Source organism: Zalophus californianus, chromosome 2 (genome assembly GCF_009762305.2).
Source record: "Zalophus californianus isolate mZalCal1 chromosome 2, mZalCal1.pri.v2, whole genome shotgun sequence".
NCBI lineage: Eukaryota > Metazoa > Chordata > Mammalia > Carnivora > Otariidae > Zalophus > Zalophus californianus.
The window spans coordinates 68,474,217-68,497,782 of NC_045596.1; the positions used below are offsets into that span (position 1 = coordinate 68,474,217).

At 37.1% G+C, this 23,566-nt stretch overlaps 1 protein-coding gene across 5 annotated transcripts in view; it reads right to left on the minus strand.

Moving 5' to 3' along the window:
- The window catches only part of WDFY3 (WD repeat and FYVE domain containing 3), a 266,868-nt gene that overhangs the window by 95,196 nt on the left and 148,106 nt on the right, over positions 1 to 23,566 (minus strand). For 4 of the 5 annotated variants that reach the window (XM_027599902.2, XM_027599904.2, XM_027599900.2 and 1 more), the window contains 10 exons: positions 22,246 to 22,329; positions 16,611 to 16,788; positions 15,602 to 15,816; positions 12,679 to 12,791; positions 10,210 to 10,441; positions 8,925 to 9,025; positions 8,569 to 8,787; positions 4,408 to 4,589; positions 2,387 to 2,618; positions 909 to 1,069 (listed from right to left, as the gene is read on the minus strand). In XM_027599902.2, coding sequence (XP_027455703.1) covers positions 909 to 1,069; positions 2,387 to 2,618; positions 4,408 to 4,589; positions 8,569 to 8,787; positions 8,925 to 9,025; positions 10,210 to 10,441; positions 12,679 to 12,791; positions 15,602 to 15,816; positions 16,611 to 16,788; positions 22,246 to 22,329 — 1,717 coding nt within the window. The remainder of the gene's footprint in view (positions 1 to 908; positions 1,070 to 2,386; positions 2,619 to 4,407; positions 4,590 to 8,568; positions 8,788 to 8,924; positions 9,026 to 10,209; positions 10,442 to 12,678; positions 12,792 to 15,601; positions 15,817 to 16,610; positions 16,789 to 22,245; positions 22,330 to 23,566) is intronic. The other variant, XM_027599903.2, reaches the window with a different exon arrangement.

The following is a 23,566-nucleotide window of genomic DNA, read 5'->3' on the forward strand; positions in this document are numbered from 1 at the left end:
CTGCCTCTGCAGTAGGCATGGACCTTCCTCAGGGCCTTAGCACTTACACCACTGGGACAACCCTCCCCACCCTGTGCCGGGCCCATATCGCATTCTGCATATTCTCATGGCTTACTGCCTCACCTCTTTCAAGTCTTCTCCAATTTCACCTTCACAGTGAGGCTTCCTCTGACCATCCTATTTAACACACTATAAGCTGATCACTTTCTCCTTCCTTGCTTTATTTTTCTGCAGAGCACTCTTTGCCTTTGAACATGACCTATGATTAGGTTATTTCTTTAGTTATTATCATCTGTCTCTTCCTCTGCAATGTAAGAGCCATAAAGGTGGGAATTTTCTCTATATCCACTGCCGTGTCCTAAGCAAGATGGTACCTGGCATATAGTAGCTGATCCAGAAAAAAGTTTAGTTATCGTCTTAAGAAGAGCAATTGTTTTCTTTCGTTTTCTGCAGTTCAATTGCTTAATTGCCGATTTAAAAAAAAAAAACAAACGAATAATATAAATCATGCACAGAGAAGGAAATTCTCACTTTTCCAAATTAAGTTAAATATCTAATTATGTTTTGGCTTAAATCCAAAGCCAAATAAAACAAATATAAAGCAATACAGGAAAGGCACTGTTTTCAGTGCCTATTCCTACTTGGGTGGTCCCCATAATGACGCTCTGGAACACTGTTCCCGGGAGAACCCGCCACAGCTTCCCAGGGAAGTTAAATGGAAAAGGGATATGTGAGATTAAGTGGTACCTTATTATTTAGACAAAATATAGTTTACTATGCAGCTACTTACTATTAACCAAAAACTGTTTTCAGTACCTATTCCTACTTGGGTGGTCCCCGTAACGATGCTCTGCAACACTGTTCCCGGGAGAACCCGCCACAGTTTCCCAGGGAATCATCCTGCTTACCTGCTTAGCGATGGCTTTGCTGTCCAACTTGTTGTACACCTTCCGGATTCTTGCCACCGTTAGGGAAGACACGGAGAGCGCGTAGAGGCCAAAGGACACCTTTTCTTCTGGCACTAATGACACAGGAGATGGGACTACGCCTTCAGACTTTGCATCTTTACCTTCAAACGAAGAGTGATCCTTTTCAAAATCATATTTCTCCTTATCCTAACACAGATTTTTGATTCTATCCTTTTTAAGTGGGTGAATTCAAAAATCTTTTAAAGTGGAACATGAGAACTAAATTTAAAAAGTGTTTTATTTAAATTTTCAGCTCTTCATTTATCTCTTCTCAGAAAATAGAGAAAACCACCTAGTCGTAGACCTTTACATTCCAAGTTTTATTCTTAAAATGGGCTTTACAAATAGCATAATGTAAAGGAAATAAGTTTTAACTGTTAGCAAAGAAATCACACATTTCTCCCCTTAGGATCAAAGGAGAAAGACCATGAACATGAGTGGAATGCCTATATGTTTTGTAACACTAGGTCTCCTCTCCAGTGAGAGCCCCCACATGTGCTTCTCTATATTCTTCTAAACAACATAGCAGAGTAGTTAAGAATACAAGTTTCGGAGCTAAATGGCTTAAGTGTGAATCATGAGTGAAAGAGGGGCGCCTGGGTGGCTCAGTCGGCTAAGCGTCTGCCTTTGGCTCAGGTCATGATCCCAGGGTCCTGGGATCCAGTCCTGCCTCAGGCTCCCTGCTCCGCGGGAAGCCTGCTTCTCCCTTTCCCTTTCCCCACCACTGTGTGCGTTCTCTCAAATAAATAAATAAAATCTTAAAAAAGAAAAAAAAAACATGAGTGAAAGACAAATTACTTAGCTACAGGATTATCATCATTTACACCACACTTGTCCTAACTCTTCTGAGAACTTCAGGAGAATGAGAACGAGAGGATGGAGAACATCACTTGGGAAGAGTACTACTTACATCAGGTCCTCTGACTCTAAATTTCTTTTGGGAGAAAGGATAATAAGAAGTGGACTCTAGGAGTAAAGGGATGAAGAAAACTGATGTTACTTCATCTAACCTGAAAAATATGTGTGTGTGTGTGTTTTCTGGAAACGTCTTTCCTTCCTCTAACCAGAGTAGATACACTTTAAGATGCTTATATAATAAGAGAAATTATAGAAAGAGAAGAAGATTGTGGTCAGACTCTTAGAGTGCATACAGATCTTGGAGCCAATCAGAGAAACTAGAAAATTGGTGATAGGGCATGAAGACAAAACTCAGGAAAGTACAGCACAATTGGTGGAGAGCACTTAGCCTAGGAGAGAGTGGTCAACAGCACCACACTGAAGAAGAGTGAAGGAAAAGGCCCTTTTTATAAGACGAACATAACGTACAACCCCATCCACACCCTATCTACAAATGCGTATATACACTTATTCATGGATCTACGTGGCAGGAGCTAAGTTTTATACAGTAAGTTACTCACATGGCATACATACGGCCTGGAAACTTCCAACATAATTTGGTCCTAGTTCATAAATGGTAGTAACATTTGAAGGAGGTAAAACTTCTTCCAGAAAATGCGTGGGTCCCAGGCGCCAAACCAATGAAGCAATTTGGCGTTGGGCAGGTGGAGTGCCAACGTACGCATAGACTGTGCTGACCACAGGTGGGTTAGCAGAACCGGAACCCCCAGGGGTACTGTGAACATAATGCAGCTATAAAACAAATGAAAGCAAATATGAGATAGAACCAAAAATCCCCCACTTTCACCAGGAAAATAAACCACTTTTTGTGTATAGTTTCAGTATCCTAAAGTCATGCAACTTTACAAATGTACAAAAGCAGCTGGATTAAAAAATATGAGGGAAGGCCAAGATTCTGGAACGTGATGTGGAAGATGGAAATTTGGTATTGTCCAACTCTCTGATAAACTATCTAATGTAAGAAAGGGAAACAATCAGAGGGATTCTGTTACTATCAGGTTGGTTTGCATATCAAATTAATGATGCTTCTATGAAATTTTTAGGTTGATATAAAAACAGAGCTTTCCAACTATGGAATTCAAGTAGTCTTGAAATTAGCTATGTCACCAACGTGAGTCTGTCAAAATTATATTCATGAGAAGTGTTTTATGATGGGTCAAGTGCTATAAAAGTTATAAAATTTAACAGCTATTATGTAATTTATGCACTCATGATCTCAATGTAAAATAAATTCTCAGGTTTGAAATTACACTAGTGTTTACTGACAAGGTGTAAAACTATCATTCAATTCATTCACGATAAATATGTGATTAGAGTATGAGATAATGAAGTCAAGTTGTTTCTTGTGGTAGAGGCCACTTCTATCACTTGATGGTATGAAGAACGTTTTGTGGTACCACTGTCCTGGCTTCAAGATTACATCTATCACTCCACAGATTACAGAACAGTTCCTGGTGACCTTAAGAGTGTGAGTGTGCAGACCACCGTGTGGCCTGAAGGTGGTTTCACGGGACCACTGACTCCTCACAGATACAGTGATGATAATGATGTAAATGTATCAATAACAAATCTGCCTCTCAATTCTAGAAGCTGAGGACATTTTTATTTTAAACAATACTAAAAATAACAAAGGAGCAACCTACTAGAGAATCCACAAGCCCATTCCAAATGCAATCATGTGTACAAAAGAAACAATGACTATTCCCACAGAGTGCATTTTAGTGTTTATCTTATTGAAACACAATGTCACAATAAAGTATCATTAACAGGAAATGCATTCAAGGAAGCTGCCGATTTCACTGCTTTTTAAACTTTAATTCACACAAAAGGACAAACTTTGCTTTTGTTGCTTCTTTCAAGACATAATCGCTATAAAAATGGATACTATCTTTTAGATAGCTAAAGCATTTTAACAGCTTGCTACCTGAGTTGTCTGAAGTTAACTAGAGACGTTCATCTTGATAACAAAAAAGGAACTTCTGATTCTTTACTGGTTATTTCAACTCTCTTGCCTCTCTTCTGAATACCATATACCTATATCTAGGGTAATATTTATACACTCATTCATTCAGCAAACAGTAATGGAACAGCTACTATTATTATCAGGGACTAACTGGGTGATCTGAAAACAAATCTGGATGAATAAAAACAATTCCAGCTCCAAAGGAATATAGAGTCTACTGGAATGCATAACAACAATGAAGTGACAAAAGAGTGTGTTCATAGATTATTCAGACATCTTTCAACTGGCTTTTCTGTTGTGAAAAATCACTTAGCAAACGGGCTCAGGCGCTGACATATTCACTAACTTCTTTAGTACTCTGTAACCCCTTCTTTCTCTTCTCTAATCAAGTGATATGAATTAGCCAGCCACATGACTCTTAAACATATTGTTCAAATGGGTAATAAGGGTCAATTTGAAATTAAGACAGCAATTTAAAATATACCCCTGCCAACACCCCACCCCCCGTCAAACTCTCTTGTAAAGCAGGTTAAGACTTACACGCACAAGTATGCTTACCTTCACAGTGTTAACAAGCTGTCCATCAATATAGAGGGCTGCAGTACTGTTTTTCAGCATGCCTTTGCTCATCACCAAAACCAGATGATGCCACTGTCCCTCAACTATAAGTTCACCACATCGAAAGCGGGCACAGCATGGCAGAATCTCATAAAAAGAGGATTCTTCACTAAAATCATCAACTAAAATAAAAGCGCGGAAAGAAAAAACTCAACATCCTCATTCTAACAATTATTCACATCTAGATCTTGACTTTATGTTAAAATAATGATGATTTAAATAAAAATGCCCTATTCATTCAATAACTTTATCTGTAGCAAGAAATAAAACCTGGAATGTATTTTGCTTTCTTCTGCTCAATATATAGTTATAATCAAATAAAATTATAATAGTTGATAAAATACAAAATAAATAGACAATAAAATAGTTACAAGAGACAACAAAAAGAGACCAGTTGATTATTATCTGTCATGATCTGTTATGAAAGGTCTTTTGAAATTCTCATTTGCCATGCATTTGATTACAGCATTGTAATCAAACTGGTTAGAAAATTAAAAATTTTACTCTTGCTATATGCTCTCTTCAAGTACTCGAAGAGCCAACTGTACGTTCTCAGTTTGTGGTTGTACTGCCCTGACTCTTGCCTGATGATAGCTGGTTGTAAGGGGGTGATTTATGGAATGGAAAGGTTTGTTATATTAGTTTCAGGTGTACAAAAGAGTGAGATTCAACAATTCTGTACACTACTCAGTGCTCATCATGGTAAGTGTACTCTTAATCCCCTTCACCTATTTCAGCCATGCCCCCACCCACCTCCCCTCTGGTAACCATCAGTTTGTTCTCTATAGTTAAGAGCGTGTTTCTTGGTTTGTCTCTCTTTCTCTTTTTCTCCCTTTGCTTTTGTTTTGTTTCTTAAGTTCCACATATGAACGAAATCATATGGTATTTGTCTTTCTCTGGCTGACTCATTTTACTTAGCATAATGCCCTCTAGTTCCAACCATATTGTTGCAAATGGCAAGATTTCATTCTTTTCTACTGGTAATATTCCATTGTATATACATATATACCACCTCTTTTTTACCCATTCATCTATTGATGGACACCTGGGTTGCTTCCATATCTTGGCTATTGTAAATAATGCTGCAATAAACATAGGGGTGCATATGTCATTTGAAATAATGTTTTTGTGTTCTCTTCATAAATAACTCAGTAGTGGAATTACTGGATCATATAGTAATTTTATTTTTAAGTTTTTTGAGGAAACTTTATACCGTTTACCACAGTGGCTACATAGAAAGGTGTTTTGGTTCAAGTTTCCTGTTTCACCAGACAACTCTGATTATTTCCTAACATTCTGCAATCACTTCCTGACTCTCATCTGGCTTCTCTCTGCTACCCACTATGTTGCCTGATCATGCTAGGAAATAATGGGTCAATATTAATTCAGAGGCGCCTGGGTGGCTTAGTCGTTAAGCATCTGCCTTAGGCTCAGGTCATAATCCCAGGGTCCTGGGATGGAGCCCCACATGGGGCTCCCTGATTGGCGGGAAGCCTGCTTCTCCCTCTCCCACTCCCCCTGCTTGTGTTCCTGCTCTCCCTATCTGTCAAATAAATAAAATCTTTTAAAAAAATATTAATTCAATCTTAATGTTAAGCTAATTAAAAATTAATTTAACTTTTCTAAACATTCAAGAAGGGGTGAAATAAGAGTGTATATATCCAGATGTTAAAAGTTCCTCCACCCACCCGCCCACCCCCAAAAAATTTTTTACAAGAGCTAATCTGTAACCACATAACTTAAAGCAGACCCACCATTTTTCAGGATAAGCACGTACAAGTAAATTCACTAAAAGTTCAGTTTAAATCATATGAAGAAAGAATTACAAAAAAAATACTAACGTTTATTTTTGGAATCTTAAAGTATCAACATACACTGAAATGCCAAGATTATATTTTAAAATGATAATACAAAATATACATCCATTGATGAGTTAAGAAATGAAGAATCTTATCAATTGGTGACCTAATATAGGAACAGAACTGAAGAAACTAGGTGAAAAGCAGGGTCAAACAGCTTTGAAAGGTCTAGGGTATGGACTAAAGGATGTGAAAGAAAAGATCAAAAGTATGGGCAAAACTAGGAACTCTTCCCTTTCCCTTTCCTGTTAATAGACTGAATCTTCTCCAGAACTGTAGAAGATTTTACCTACAAAAATTTTCTGGGAGTTTCACATTCTGACTCAGGCTGAGACTAAGCCATATCCAGCATTCAGTGGTATGGCAGGATATCTTGGTGAGCCAACTGGTTTTGGACAACTCTTAATTAGCTATGTGTCTTAATGGGCTGCAGCTATTCAGAGGATGGATCCTTGTAGTAGTAACATCATCTATAACTAATGTATCTGTTACTGTAATTCATAGTGATATATGGATTATAGTAGTCTTGCAAATTACATTTCATGAAAATGACAGCATTAGAAAACATTCTCCTAGTTTAATGAAATATCCCTAGATCCATTCTTAACTTTTCCATTAAATTCTATCCTTTTTCCTCTCCATTATTATTCATTTTTCTCATTATTTCCCTTTCAAGCCATCCATATTTATTTTCCTTTTCTTCTCATTCATTCATTCATACTTTTACATATTTTAAGTGTTTTAAGTAGCAGAGCTGCCCAGATTACCAACGTAATAAATCAGATCGTGTGTAAGAGCATATAGTTCTACTTCTCTCTTTGTCTAGACAAAGACAAAAACAAAGAATTAAAATCTTGGAAGTCCAGATCGGTGAAAAAAAAAACCGAATAATATCTATGACAGCGGGCATAAGAGGAAGGGAAGATTCAAGAAATATAAAGGAAGCATAATTCAGTAAAGATTTAGTGGAAGGGGTGGTATTATCAAGGTAGACTTGAGGTTTTTAGCTAGGCTGACTGGTGGTGGGGGTGTCATTTACTAAGACAGTTAAAGAGAAAGAGATGCAGGTTTTATAAAGAAGAAACATTACAGTTTGAGTTGTTTACAGAAAGACTATTCATATGAAGATGTCTAATTTGCATTTAAAATATGAGGAGAAAGCATGGGACACAGAAAAACAAAAAAAAAATTTAATTTTGGAATCCCTGGGATTAAAAAGACCTAAAGCTAACAAAGATAGGTTTTTTGGTTTTTTTTTCCTCACGAAGAGAAGTTTGAATACAACGACTAAAGATGAAACCCTGGGTGGCAAAGAAAGCTGTTGAAGGAAGTTGCAAAAGAGAGGTCAGAGATGTAGGGCAAGAATGAGTGGGTCTCCCAAATGGCAAGACTGAAGACAGGTTTGATTAGGAGGAAAACATCAACAGGATCAAACGGAGTGTCCTAGTAAGAATTTTAAAGCAGTTATACTGCCTACTCTGCCCTAGTCATAAAGAATACTACAGGCCGTACAATCTAATTAAGCTAACATTCAAATTAATATCTGAATACTAACCACATGTGAAGCAATACGTGGTATTATTTGATCAGTTAAAAGATAAGTTTAGATAATAGACAATAAAGAAGAGGTGTATTTATGTTACAAATGCTTATATTCAGAGCAAAGAACATTCAGTAAACTGAGATTTTTATTTTATGTTATTCACATCATTTAGGAAGATCCTCACGAATGTCTTGTGTTTGAACTTCTATTGGATAGCAACGTAACATTATGGCATGTTGGAGAGAATTGGAAAATTAAGATTATTAAATGGTATGTATTAAGCCTTGAAGGTAAGTGATGGATAAAGTAATTAATATGTTATTGTGTCTAGCACAGAGTGGCACATATGGTAGGCAGGTGCTCGATGAATATTCATTAGTTAAGCAGAATTCGTGGCCAATGAAAATCCTTACTAAAATATATCAAACAAGCAATCTGCTTTCCTAGCAAAAGCTGTGATTTCTTGGCAAGTAGAAATGAATCCTTATTTTAGGAATTCTTTCCATTGTTTTCTAGCTAAGTCTCTTTTGAAAGTGCCTTAAAATTCACTGGTAAACAATATTCAACATTTCATAACCTGTTCTATTCTATAATAATTTAAATTGCAAGCAAATTACCAGCTGGACTTTAAGGATGAGTATTACAGTGAAACTTAATACTTTTAATTATCACAAGAAGCAAAAAGAAACAGATACTGACCATAGTTTTGAAGTAGTTCCTCTTTGGTGGAAACAATCAGAGATCGGTCTTTTGCTGACAGAACGATGGCAAGGCACACGTAATGCTGCTCAGAAGAATTTGCTCGGCGCACGACAGTAAGAAGTCTGACAGGGTGGTTATTTGGAGGAGAACTAAAATGTTCAATACAGAACCAGCTAGAGTAGCTTAAGCCAGACGGAGGAGGGAAGAATCTTTCACCTAAAATAAAAATTGAAAAGTAACAATGAAAGAGTTTGTGTGGACTGATATTTACATTTAAAAAAGGCAATAAACTCTAAATAAAATATAATCTAAAAAAAAAAAGAATCTCATGAGCAAGGAAAGTTACTATTTACCAGAACCAATGCCGCTGACCACGGCCCCGTCGGTAAGACCTGTTGTGACGGCATTGTTTGTAGGAGCATTATGAGGGGCCAGACTGGGCAGAAACAGGCAGCTATCAGAGAAAAGACAATGTACACATTAGAGATCAACTGTTTTCTTCTGCCACTACGCACTTACCATTGTGGAATAAACTGCCATCATTTACAGGTAACTAGAGTAAAGAGATCATGGAATAAAACTGGGTGCCTAACAAAGTCCTTCCCTTCTTGTAATTATGTAAGAGATATACACTTTAAAAATCTCCAGTGGCATAATTTTTATTTTAAATCTTTTAAAAAATCAAACTATAGGCCGCATATGGTAAAATGCACCAATGCATAACCCTGTTCAAGACACTGGAACATCTCATCACTGCAGAAAAATTCCCTTGGGCCCCTTTCCAGTGAGCTGTTTTCCTCTGTGCTGATGAGTTCTGACTATTCCATAATATGTTTTAATCCACCATTCAATAATAACACATGACAATGTTCTTAAAATACAATTTACAGATTTCGATTGATGTATGAGAATCCCACAGACAACCAGTATAGACATAGATCTATAGTATTAGCATTTCTGTCCGTTTTGAGGCTAGTAGATTTTATAAATTCTTCTAGATTCTCTATAGATTTATTGTTGCTTCTGCTTCTATAGCATTTTCTGCCACTTGAAAATATTTACTCATTTGATGTGATAGTCACCCAGTATTTATAATGTATATGGTACTAAGGTACGAAGCTAGGTAATTTCGGGGGAAAGGATGATGAGTAAACCCAACAATTTTTAAGCCTAATTTTAATTTGCATGTTATCTATAAATTTATTGTACTAAATCAGTGATGGCAAACGTTTTCGGAGAGGGCCAAACCATAAATATTTCACGCTTTGCAGACCAGAGTCTCTGTCATGACTACTCAACTTTGCCATTCTAGCATGAAAGCAGCCATAGACAACACATACATAATTGAGTGTGGCTGTGTTAAAATAAAACTTTATTTGCCAAAAAATAAAATAAAATTTACAAAAAAATTTGGACCATGGGTCTTAGATTCCAGACTCCTATAACACAGCAACTTATTTAATACAATAAATAATTTAAAATTAAATCTAAAAGCCTTAAAATAACATGCTCAAAGAACTCATTTGAGAATATATAGTGTATCTTAAAGTATATTTAAAACCAAAGATCTATTTGTCAAAGGCAAGTAGGAGGCATAAAATCATATAATAAGGCTTGGCTACCTTACAAATTCCTTACCCAAACCCTTCAAGGGATGTGTCAAATTCAACAAAAGCTGGAGTAACTGATGACCCATGAAGTCTGATGTCATGTGGGGTTGTCATGGAGACCAGACACTTCACCCTAGTTAGAGGTACAGTACTTCCTTCTGCAGATTTTACCAGGCTCTTGCTTATCCGATAATGGTTATCTTCATGTAAGCTGAAAACATTATCAGAACCCAGACCTTCCATAGATGTGATCATACTACCTGTAAGTCAAAGAAAAGCTCTTGGGAAAAATATCATGTAGATTTCTAAAATAATGACTTTACAAAGCGGACTTATTTTTAAATACCACTCTTGAGTTTCAATATATAATAATTTTATGATTAAACACTAAAGCTATTATCCAGTTTTAATGTACTTTATGTTCATTTTTAAACTTAAATAGCATGTGTTTCCTTTTTTACTTATAACTAAAGTCAAACACATTGCAGAAATGTTGGCTACTACAGGGTACAAATAATGAGAATCACAAGTAACCACTATCCAAGCCAGTTACAATGTAATTTAATCATACATTATAGATAATGATGTTTCTAAAAAGCCAGATTATACTTTTCACAAAATTATTTATTATCTCTGAGAAGAAAGCAAAATATTCTAGAAGAATTATAACAGAAAGAAACAGGTCACCTTTATCATAAAAATAATCAGATAAATAGCAAAAACTTGCTTCTCTTCCATTTTCTCCCTACTTTTAACTTTTCCCTTACAATTATTATAATTAAATATGTAATCACGAAAGTACTTGAATTTAAGAATTCCTATATGCGTGTAAATGGTAATAATTTCAAGACTAAAAAGACAAATTTTAAACTGGTCTATTTTTCAGGAATCCATTACAAATGTAAAGAATGGAGAAAATATCCCCTCTCGAGATAAACTACATAAATATATAATTGTTTTCTGTCTTAAATGTCCTATGCATTCAGGCAACCATAAAAATATTTCGATCTTCTCTTAGAGAAAGGAACTATTTTTGTTTCTATTCTTTGCAAAGGAAATCACAATCCAATTCTAAGGAACTGGGTTAAGTACAAAAGCAACAATAACAAAAGACTATAGACATCTAGGGGAGGTATAATGACATATATGAAAAACTGCAAGACTTTTTGTTTTCCAGTAAAACTGTACTGGAACTCAAAAGATCTTAGTTTCCAAAACAGTATTCACTAATCACTGATGATAATTCGCAGGAGAAAAAACTAAGACGGAAAGAACAGGTGGAGGTTGCCTGACCGTTTGGATTCCCACCTGAAAGAGCAAGGAGATGCACGACACGACCACTACATCCTTTCAGGGCAGCTGTTCTACTTTTCTAAGTTTTACTCTTTCCTGCTTTGCTAGTAAGGGTGACTTCAATCCATCAAAACAAAATGCCTATCACTATGGCTCACAATTACACAAAACGAAGTGTAAAGAAAAAAACCCCAACAAAACCAGAGAACTCGCACTAGCAGGAGGTCCAGTGCCATGCAGCTCTCTCCTGAGGGCGTGCTTGTCCATGGCTCGGACGGAGCCCGTTGCCTCTCAGGGACCCTGCCAGACTGGTAGGCAGTGCCCGTGCTCTCGGCCAGTCGTCAGGCATCATCCCAGCAGCCTGACGCGGAAAGTGCTCTTCGGGGCTCCTCTCAGCAACGCTAGCACACACCTGTGTCTACGAGAGTGCCCTCTGCTGCTACTGGCAGGTCATTCTCGGTCCTCTCTGTACTAGTGCTTGCCAGTGTCCTGGGGGGTGTCCAGGTCCACACGAGCCACCCATCCAGCACGTCACTTCGAGCTCTAGGATTATCTTTCACTCTACCTCACTCCAGAGCCACGATCTGGGCATGGTCCTTCCTTCTGCGTGTTTCCCTGCTCCAGTTTGGATTGCCATTCTTCTCCCCACCCCCCCATTCCTCCTTTTCTCTCACCACATTTGCTTTCTGGCCTAGCCACTATTCTCCAGTCCAGGGACCTATCCCTTTTCTCCAGGCCTATCACTAGCTGCTTGGTTTCGCTTCTTTTCCTATCCAGCCTGTCCTTCTCAGTGTAGCTCTTCATCTACTTTTGTCAGTATTTTTAACCTCCCGTCCTCCACATCCTCTTGTAGCAGCTGTCCTGCAAGCCCACGGCCTGTTAACCACTCTAGTTCAGGCAGCCAAGGCGACCTGAGGAAGGCAAAGAAGTAACGAATCCTCTAAGAGATGTCGCCCCTGCCAAGCCAAGCATTACTCCGCACGTAATTCTCATCTCCTGTGGATCCTGCTTACATTAGTGATTTCTTTCCCACCCTCATCGGCCCTCTTCTTCAGTCAGCCAACCAGATTTTATGTTTCCTCATTTAAATAATGACAATCCCTTTCCTTTCTTTCACAGTAAAACTTCTTGAAATAATATTCATCCCTTACGTGATTTTCATACACACAATAACCAGAAAAGGGAACATGAAAGGTCAACTTACTTCTCATCTCTGGCTCATAACTCAGTGAACTTGGTTTGTGGACCCTATATTGTTTCAGCAGTTTTTTGTCCCAGGCACCACAATTTAATGGACTTGCCAAACGCAAAAACTCCCTGAAGAAGAGACAAAGCAGTTATTCCTTGATTGGGAACATTATAGAATTCATAAACCAAACACACAAAATACGGGGTCTCATGAATTATAACAGACTACTTAAAAATACAAAAGCAATCAAAACAGTTATTATAAACGTATAATACAATGTTAATTTTACATTTGAATTACCTAGCACTGAAAAGAGAACAGAATATTGTGAAGGACTAAAAAATGAAACTGGGGAGTATTTTCTTTTAAAATGTGATGTACAAAAATTGAATTGTCTAAGAGTTACACAAATAGGAGTCCTTCATATCCAGTCATTTATGGCATCATGTAAAAGGGGGAAAAAAAAAAGAATACTTCTCTGAATTTTCAACTCCCTATAGCAGAAAAAAAAATTTTAAGTTAGGTACCCTTTGCCATTTTTCATGTAGAGTACGATATATGATTAGTTTATAACCTTACAGCCTATGGCCCATCAACAACTCCGGTATCTGTACTATCATGAGACCTTTTGTTCTGAAAATTCATTCACTGTGAAAACCGAGCACGTGCAAATGGTTGCTCTACATTGCTTACTGTTTACCTCAGTAGAAGAGTATAAGCTATTTAATAAAATAATTGTATTAAGTATGAGATAGTCTGTCTCATTCACTCTACTTTTAAAAGCAGATTACCAAAATTAATCAGGAAAATCTCCATGCTATTTGCAACATTTTAGGTCTCTGGATATATCCATAAGATGATGGACAAAGTGAGTAGGGATGGTCTCTTTCATCTTGGTATTGTCAAGGCCTAGTACACACGGCCTGATACAATACTGTTTAATGGTTATCACATGGCTTATTCTTAATCCACCATTATTTGGAGCCAGTTAAAAAATATAAATCACAAATAAAGGCCAACCATTTTTAAGAAAGTTCCCAAAACTTCAGCAGAAAAGAAAATCATCTCATAAAGAGAGCTGCTTATATCTGAAAGTGATGAGATACAGGAGTATATTTTCGTAAGGAGGGACAAGACGACTTACACATTAAATCTGTTTGGCAAGGTAATCTCAAGGAAAGGATTTTTATTTATTTATTTGTTTGTTTGCTTGTTTACTTATTTATAAATTAGTGGGGGGGGGAATGTAGGGGAAAAGGGAGAAAGAGAATCTTTTTTTTATTATGTTATGTTAATCACCATACATTACATCATTAGTTTTTGATGTTAGTGTTCCATGATTCATTGTTTGCGTATAACACCCAGTGCTCCATGCAGAACGTGCCCCTCCTTAATACCCATCACCAGGCTAACCCATCCCCCCACCCCACCCCCAGAACCCTCAGTTTGTTTCTCAGAGTCCATAGTCTTTCACGGTTCGTCTCCCCCTCCGATTTCCCCCGCTTCATTCTCCCCCCCCCTTTTTTTTAACATATAATGTATTATTTGTTTCAGAGGTACAGGTCTGTGATTCAACAGTCTTACACAATTCAGTGCTCACCATAGCACATACCCTCCCCAATGTCTATCACCCAGCCACCCCAACCCTCCCATCCCCGACCACTCCAGCAACACTCAGTTCGTTTCCTGAGATTTAGAATTCCTCATATCAGTGAGGTCATATGATACATGTCTTTCTCTAATTGACTTATTTCGCTCAGCATAATACCCTCCAGTTCCATCCACGTCGTTGCAAATGGCAAGATTTCATTCCTTTTGATGGCTGAATATTCCATTGTATAAATATATATATATATATATATATATATATATATATATATATATATATACACACACACACACACACACCACCTCATCTTTATCCATTCATCTGTCGATGGACATCTTGGCTTCTTCCACAGGAGAAAGAGAATCTTAAGCAAGCTCCACGCCTAGCGTGGAGCCTGACGCAGGGCTCGATCTTACAACTCTGGGACCAGGACCTGAGCCACAATCAAGAGTTGGATGCCACCCAGATGTCCCTCAAGTAAAGTATTTTTTTTTAAAGGGTTTTATCCCTAGGAGCACCTGGGTGGCTCAGGTGGTTAAGTGGCCGACTCATAGTTTCAGCTCAGGTCATGATCTCAGGGTTCTGGGATCGTGCCTCGCATCAGGCTCTGCACTCAGCGGAGAATCTGCTGGAGATTCTCTCTCTTCCTCTCCCTCTGGCCCTCCCCCTGAGCGTGCACTCTCTCTCTCTAATAAACCAATAAATCTTAAAAAAAAAGGGGGGGGTTATTCCTAAAACACAGAGGACCGTTTCTCTTGCATTACCAAGATTTAAATATATATATTTCTTGAATGGTTAAACTGTAGAAGGTATATTCATACCATAGAATACTACTAAGCATTATCTCCAAGGCATTACAGAAAGTGAAAAAAGTCAATCTTCAAAAGTCATATACTATATGATTTCTTTTATAGAACATTCTCAGAGTGACAAAATTATGGAGATGGAGCAGAGATTCATGGTTTCCAGGGGTTAGGAATGGCGGCGGCTAGGGGAGTGGATGTGACAATAAAGGAGTAGCAGCACTAGGTGATCTCTGTGACATCCTGATTGTGAAATCTACACGTGCGGTAAATAACAGGAACTATAGCATATAAGGATACATTGTAGCAACACCAGTAGTTTTCAGGTTGTATTATTGTTACATAAAATGTAAGCACTGGAAGAAACTAGGTGAAGGGGACACAGAACCTCTCTGATCTATCTTTACAACTTTCTCTAAATCTGTATTTTAAAATAAAAACATTTAAAAAGTATTTCTTAAGAGACTCTAGGAACTGCTATTACTCAGTGGGGCTTACTCAGCTGTGAAGAAGAGAACACACTGACCTCAGCACCATGGGCTCCAGGGCCTGGGAGGCCAGCCGCTCAAACATGCGCTGCAGGGGCGGGTGCAGTGCATGCTCCTCGTCGGCCAGCGCCGCGCTACACCGCTGCAGCAGCCGTGCATGGAGACCCGCTTCACACATGACCTGCTGGTTTCTCTCCGTGTGCACCAGGGATTGTAAAATAGTTGCCACAGCGAGTTGAAGGTCCAGAGCATGCTAAAGTTAAAGAAATCCAAGCCACCAGGGCATTCTTAGTAAGAAAGGGGAGAGTTCTCTCCACGTGAAGCACACCTTTTAATAGGAGCTCTCTACGCGTTTCAGATGACCTACAGATGAGTTCAGAAGCTCACAGGGAGTGACACAGCCACTCCAGAACTGAGCTAGGCAAACGTTTCCTATCCTCATCTTGCTGGAAGCATACCCAGCTGGACTCCACTCTCTTCTAAGTCTTCTGTATTAAATGGCTATATAACGAATAGTATTTTAATTTTTGTAGAAACAGTGAATGCAAGGTCTTTTACATGACCGGTAAAGCACTGGTTTAAAGGAAAGCCTATCATTTACATTTGTGACCCTTTAGGCCTTAGAGGCCATATGCACCATTTTAACAAATTAGTCACCAAAGCTCCAATTCACCCAAACCCTTGAGTGCTACAAGTCAAAACAGATAAATAGCCTCAAAGTGGTATCTTCAGTCATTTTTCTTCCTGTACTATTTATTAATAATTTCCACTGCTGAGCAGGATTTATAAGGAGAAAGAGAATTATTTTAGCACCTGTCTTGGTCGCATTTGTGACAGATGAACTGTATTCTAAAATACACCTATCTATCGCATTAAAGAAGTTAAGACCCAAAGAAAAACCTATTTTTCCATTTCCTACTTTAGTAGGTGATATGCAATGGTTCCCTATCAGTCTGTCTTTCTGGGCCCCACTTCCCTGATTATACAGTCATATTCATGTCTCTTCACTTATTAAAGATGGAGAGGAGCTAACATGTCCAAGCTTACTTCTGGCTGTGTCACTGACCCAACAGAGGCCAGCAGGTCCAGCATAGCGAGCATGGCTCCAGGATGGATGATGACGGCATCAGAACTCTGGAGAGATGTCGTTGTCACATGTAGTTTCAGGTCAGTGACATTTTTAGGAGGGTAAACAGGGGGAGTTGAAACAGAATGATATGCATGCCTGTAAAAAAGAAAGAAGGGTAATTTAGCATAAAATTCCAATCAAAACCTGTTCAACTTCTTCATCTTTTGTTACCTTTATCCACTGACAAGCAAAAATCTTTGCAATTCAAGGTTGGGTTACAAAACACTTTAAGGCTGGGATATAAAAGATTCTTAGTGAGTCATGTATAAACGATTTAACTATTAATTCTTCTACGGTCTGATACATCTTTACCATGTGTTACCTCGATTGTTTCATTTAAGAAGGGTGCATGACGACTAAAGTTAACACTGCTCTCTGGTATATTTGAAAGCTGCTAAGAGAGTAGATCTTAAAAGTTCTCATCACAAGGAAAGTATTTCTTTTCTTATATTTGTACGAGATCATGGATTTTTAAAAATATTTTTTTAAGATTTTATTTGTCAGAGAGAGCGAGCGAGCGCACAAGCAGGGGGAGTGGCAGGCAGAGGGAGAAGCAGGCTCCCCACTGAGCAGGGAGCCTGACGCAGGACTTGATCCCAGAACCCTAGGATCATGATGTGAGCCGAAGGCAAATGCTCATTTAACTAACTGAGCCACCCAGGCGCCCCATGATTTTTTTTTTTTTTTTTTGAGAGAGCGCACACGTGAAAGCAAGCGGGGGGGGGGGGGGCAAAGGGAGAGAGAGAGAGAGACAGAATCTCAGACTCTGTGCTGAGCAGGTATGCAGATTTGATCCCATATCCTGACATCATGACCCGAGCTGAAATCAAGAATCAGACAATTAACGGACTAAGCTGCCCAGGTGCCCTATGATGATGGATGCTAACTGAACTTACTGCTGTAATCATTTTACAACATTTGTAAGACAAATCATTATCTGGGGGTGCCTGGGTGGCTCAGTCATTGGGTGTCTGTCTTCGGCTCAGGTCATGATCCCAGGGTCCTGGGATCGAGCACCGCGTTGGGCTCCCTGCTCAGCAGGAAGCCTGCTTCTCCCTCTCCCACTCCCCCTGCTTGTGTTCCCTCTCTCGCTACGTCTCTCTCAAATAAAAATCTTAAAAAAAAAGACAAATCATTATCTGTAATTTAACTTATACAATGCTGTATGCCAATTATATCTCAATAAAACTGGAAGAAAAAAAATGACACCTGTACCAGAAGATGCAACAAACAGGTAAAATCACAGTGATTCAAAACTTTAGGTAAGGTAAAAGTTCTGATATAATGTGATGAGGGTATAAATTAAATCAAATCCCTCCCTTGATTTTTTTTTCTTTCCTTCTTTTTTTTTTTAGAGGGTAGAGGATGGAGGGGCAGAGGGAGAGAGAGAGAATTTCAAGCAGGCTCCATGCCCAGTGCGGGCCAGACACGGGGCTTGATCCCACAACCCTGGGATCATGACCTGAGCCAAAATCAAGAGTCAGATGCTTAACCAACTGAGCTACCCAGGTGCCCCTTGGTAAGATTTTCTTTTGAAATTACCTTTGGTTTGTAACCTTTCCTTAAACCATGGGTAATATAATCAAGGACTAACAAGATCTAAGTGGCCTACTCTCAAACTGGGTCAATCAGTCAGGGTTGGCTAAGAATCTTGGCTCCCTGACAAGAAATAATGTTAAGCATCAAGGAAGTTTTCCTTTAGCTTATTTGGAACTAGTCACATTCTTTTGCATTATCCACTTACCGCTGAAAATATTCACCACAATTTTTTAAAAACATAGAAGGCATATTTTACATAATAAACTTCTATGAGGTAGAAAACCTCGCTATATCCTGAACATAGCACATTTCTTCTCATCAATGATCTCCACTTTCTATTTCATACTCTTCTTCTACAATTCATGAGTTTTGCACATTTTGTATCCTGGCACTAGAAAACAGATGCTTGTGGCTTCAGCCTATGGGAGCTCTTTGTTCCAATGAATTGGGTTCAGCATAATTTGTCTAATGCTGAGCTCTGTCACTGAGAGCAGTGCAGTTTCAGCTCTCTGGCACAAGAGCAGCTTGGGAAACAGATGCTTTAAGTCAGTGATTTTGTAGCAAAGATTTGGCACCGCCTTTTTTTTTTTTTTTTTTTTTAAGTACCATTCTCTCTTTAACAGAGATTCTAGGAAAGTATTCAGCTTCACTTATAAAAAAAGAATGTGGGCTCTTCCAGTTTATTTAAAGTCACCATGTCCTCCACCTACTCATTTTTTCAACTCTGGGTTTTTTGTTTTGTTTTGATTTGGGTTTTTTTTGCTGTTTTTGTTCAGAAATATTTAATTTCTAAACTTACGGGGCTATCTTGTTAAATGCTTATTACCAATAGGTACCCTCTTCCCATGTTGCTTCTTTTATTCTATGAAATATTTTGACCCATCTAGAAAAAAAGATTATAGTGTAATAGGAATTCTCAACCATTAAGAAATTTCATAAAAACTGTTTTTCCTTACACATAAAAAAAATCACTGTGTGGAGAAAAATCCAATTCTACTCGTATATTTTAGTCACAGGACTTCCGAAATTATTTCTGAGTTTCCAGATTTAATACAGACTGAACTTAAATTATGGATATACCCAGGAAGGAGCCTTTATGTCTTCGGAAACCAAGCTCTTTACTAATTAATATACAGCTATTATAGTAGTAAACCTTTTAATCTTCCAGAAGATAACAATATTCTGATATAAAAATTACATTCATTCTTCTCAAACTGGAAAAATTTTGCAAACATTGCATAAATCTAAAACACGGTATATATTAACTAAAATTAGGTCTATTTTAACAGGTATTATATAATATTATTAATACTAAGTCACTTAGGTATCACTGCAGGTATTATCATTTTTTAAATTTAGAGATTACAGTACGCTTATTAAATGAATAATCCCAAGCAAGACCTAATCATTTACAAACCCTGGATGAGGAACATTTCAAAATTTAACTTTCATGTTGCAGTTATTTTTAAAACTTAGAGAAATTGTTACTTAATATTTCAATCTAAATTTTCATATATATTTAAGACTTACCTATCTCTTTGGGGAATATATTCTTGGATATTTAAATTCTGAATATGCTTTGCCTTAATTTCCATTAAGTGTGTACAGGCCCTGAGTAACAGATAACATGTGTGAACAATACCTAGTACTTGCCGTCTTTTTCTCCCCTGCAGATATACTCTGGAGAGCCTTGGTTTTTATTTTGTATTTTGTTTTCACTTCCTCTAGCTCTGATTAAATATTGTTCAGTTATAATTCTGTTCCATTATTCTTTCGGAATAATGAATAATAAGGAAAAGTGATATGAATTTTAGTTTTCCAAAAATAAGGTCTCCTAGGTTTTTGTCCCCAATTCTTAAAATAGAGAAGAATTTCCAGGATTTTCCGTGCCAGACAACTATCACAAACTCAAAATTTCCTTGTGTATGAATACTCCACAAGCCATAAAAACTAACACAATGTTGGTTTCTCCTTTCACCAACAGAAACATGTTTTGCCACAAGAAAAAGATGCTGAAGTAATTTGTTGAGATGCTCTAGAGATGTTCTCGTTTCAAAAGTTACCGTATTTGCATCTGAAAACAAAAACACTGTTTTATCATAGAAAAAATCATAATCATAACTTATGATTCTTATCACCGAGCAAAATGTACGTAACCTGACCGGAATGGCAACCTGAAAATGTCAACGTTGACCTTACTATAATGAACAGTATTGGGAACCTTCTTGGGGTAAAACCAACTTGAAAGCCTAACTGGAATTCCCACAGAAAATGAGTCAGTGACATTTCCCCTGAAGTCAAAGATATGGCATCCCTTACGTGTGGCTCTGATGCAAATGATGACAAAATGTTTTTGATCTAAGCCCTTAAATAACTCTATGAGATGGCATAAAATTTTCCTTTCGTCAAATTATCATTTAAATAAATAATAAGTTCTGGTGGATTTTCTTTCCATGTGTTCTTTTAACCTGTGAATTTCTATTGCAATATTTTATAGTTTTTGGTTAATACTTAAAAATGGTTAAATGTTTTTAAACACAGCAATTTTTATACCTTCACAATTTATGGAATCATAAATGTGACTTTCAGTAATTAAAACTATTTAGTAATTAAAACTATTTTTCTAATATCCAGTATGTGGGATAGTGAGCACACGTGACTCTTCAAACACAAAGAATACCTTTTACTGCATTCATTTTGGCAACAGAAAAATACACTACATCAACTCAAAATGATTTTATGGTTTCTTATATTAAAAACTGCTCTAAGAAAAACAAAAACAAAATAGTTTTAAAATACAAATATACTGAACACTAAATTCGTTTAAGACTATTCTGAACTATTTCATGATTTATTGTCAGAAAATGAACTCTAAGTCCTAGTGTAAAAATAAGAGAAAAAGGAAAATATAAAGTCCACTCATCTAATGAATACACTACTGTAATATAGTGAAATACAGGACCTGTAACAAATAGTTTTAATACAATAATTCCACTAATACTCAAATTTCAAAATCTTGAACAACAGAAACAAAATTAATCAACAACATAGCTGAACCTCAGGATTCATTTTTAGAAAGCCACGACGGAAGAATATATTAATATAAGACTGAAGGACTTGTACTTGGTTATGAGAAAAACTGGGAAAGGAAGGTTATTGGCCCCAACTCTAGAGGGTATTATCACTTTAAGTATAGGTTGCAAATGGAATCTTAAATGGATCTTAATTGTACTCCTGTCAATCAACTGCTGGTTCTTTATATTCATAACCTTTATATACAAGGTAGACTAGATGAGCTTAAAAAGAGATAAACACAGAATGAATGAAAACAAGAGCTAGGGTAGCTTTTTTTTAATTCATTTTTTTCAAAGGTTGGCCATGACAAGTCTCCACAACAGCATCACATTTCAACTGGTTGAACCTGATTGAGAAAATATGCAGTTCCTTGCCAGTGTTGTGATGTGCATTTAGGAGTAAGAGCAAAAACTGAAGAATGATTCCTAGCAGATTTAAAGTCAAAAGAAAAAGTACTCTACTTAAATAGGCACTAAACCCTCATTTCTAAATTAATTTTAATTTAGGAAATGAAAATTTAGAAAAATTGCCATCTTTTTCTCCCCTGCAGATATACTCTGGAGAGCCTTGGTTTTTATTTTGTATTTTGTTTTCACTTCCTCTAGCTCTGATTAAATATTGTTCAGCTATAATGTATATTGTATATACAAAATATATAAAATGTATATACAAAATATACAAAAATGTATATTTTACTCTAAAAAGAATCAGATGACAATATTCTAAATGTCCCTCATATCCTCACAGCATTAACGCATTTTATTCTCATAAATATACTCAGAATTTGACGATTCTAAAACCTAAAAAAGAAAATCAAATACAAAGCCAAAAAATTTTTGTACAAAGCACAATCACCACATTAACATTTAATTAAGCACAGACAAAAAAACCCCAAAACCCCACACAAATAAAGATTGACTTCTGTTATAAGATCAGTACCTTTTCCTGGACAAAGCTGGTGTACCCCAAGGAGAGGGGAGAGAAGACTCACTTGTCAGGCAAGGAGGGATCTGCTCTGCACGACTACAGACAACAAAACAGGGCGGTTTGGAGAGGTTAGAACACCAGGTTGGCGGCTGGTTAGTTTCACACGAAATACCAGTAAAGTGTAATAAGGAACGTCTTCCATACTCAGCAGGAACAAGAAACAACACTACGACACATGCACTGAGGAAAACAGAAAAGCATGCTCAAGGCAGATGCTTATCTACTAATGTTAACATTTAACACGTTTGTTAAACACAGTGCCGTAAGCCCTGTTTTTAACAAAGAGAACTAAAAATGAGGTATACTAACTAGGATAAGTAGAAAAGAGAAAAGTGGTTGAATCTAAATATAAAAATTTCAACCTCAAACAGCTTGTTCCTTGAACACTACACCGTACTATGTTTCTTTTAACAATATATATGCATTTTTATTTTCAAGATGTTATACTTTCTTATCTAAATGTTAAGGTCAAAGAAATACTGTCAAGAAGGAAGAAACATCTCAGTAGATATTTCAAAGTAGATAACTTCATGGTAAAGAACAGAAAAGCTATTAGAAAGCTTTATCAAAATAGAGTTATTTGCTTTACTTATGGGGCCAATACAGAAACAATCCAGTTATTTTACGAAATAAAACTACAGCAACTGTTAAAAGTGATAATGCTTGGGACAAATGAGCACCATGACCACTCTTACATTATTTTCAAAGTGAGAAAACACTTTAAGAACTGAAAATAAGTGATTTAGGTAAAATGGCACTCCTATGATCTGCCTTAGAACCCCAAAATTCCCTCATGATAGATTTTATCACAATATATTGTCATTGTTTTGTGTCTGTATTTAAGCTAATGGACGGCCATGTCTAAAAGTAGGCTTGTGCTTGAACCCTCAAGACCAGCACAATCATGGCATGCAGTAGGTGTTCGTTAAGTACTTGTTTAATGAAGGAATGAGTAAACAAATCTGAAATACTCTCGAACTACCAATGTCTCTTATGGAGTTATATTCTTTTTCAATGATTACAAAATGTTGAGAATGATGAGGAATGCTGAAAATATATCATCTGTCTGGAAACACATATAATAATAACCATGTTCTCCTACTGATAACTAGTATCAGTAAGTCTGGATATACCTAATGTTGAGAATAGAGGAAAAAGAGAACAATAGTAAACACCACCATTAAAATAAACTTCATACAAACTTCCATTAAGTGCCTCAAGAGCTAACTGACCCTAGATTGACAAATACACAAATATTCACATTGAAAACCTT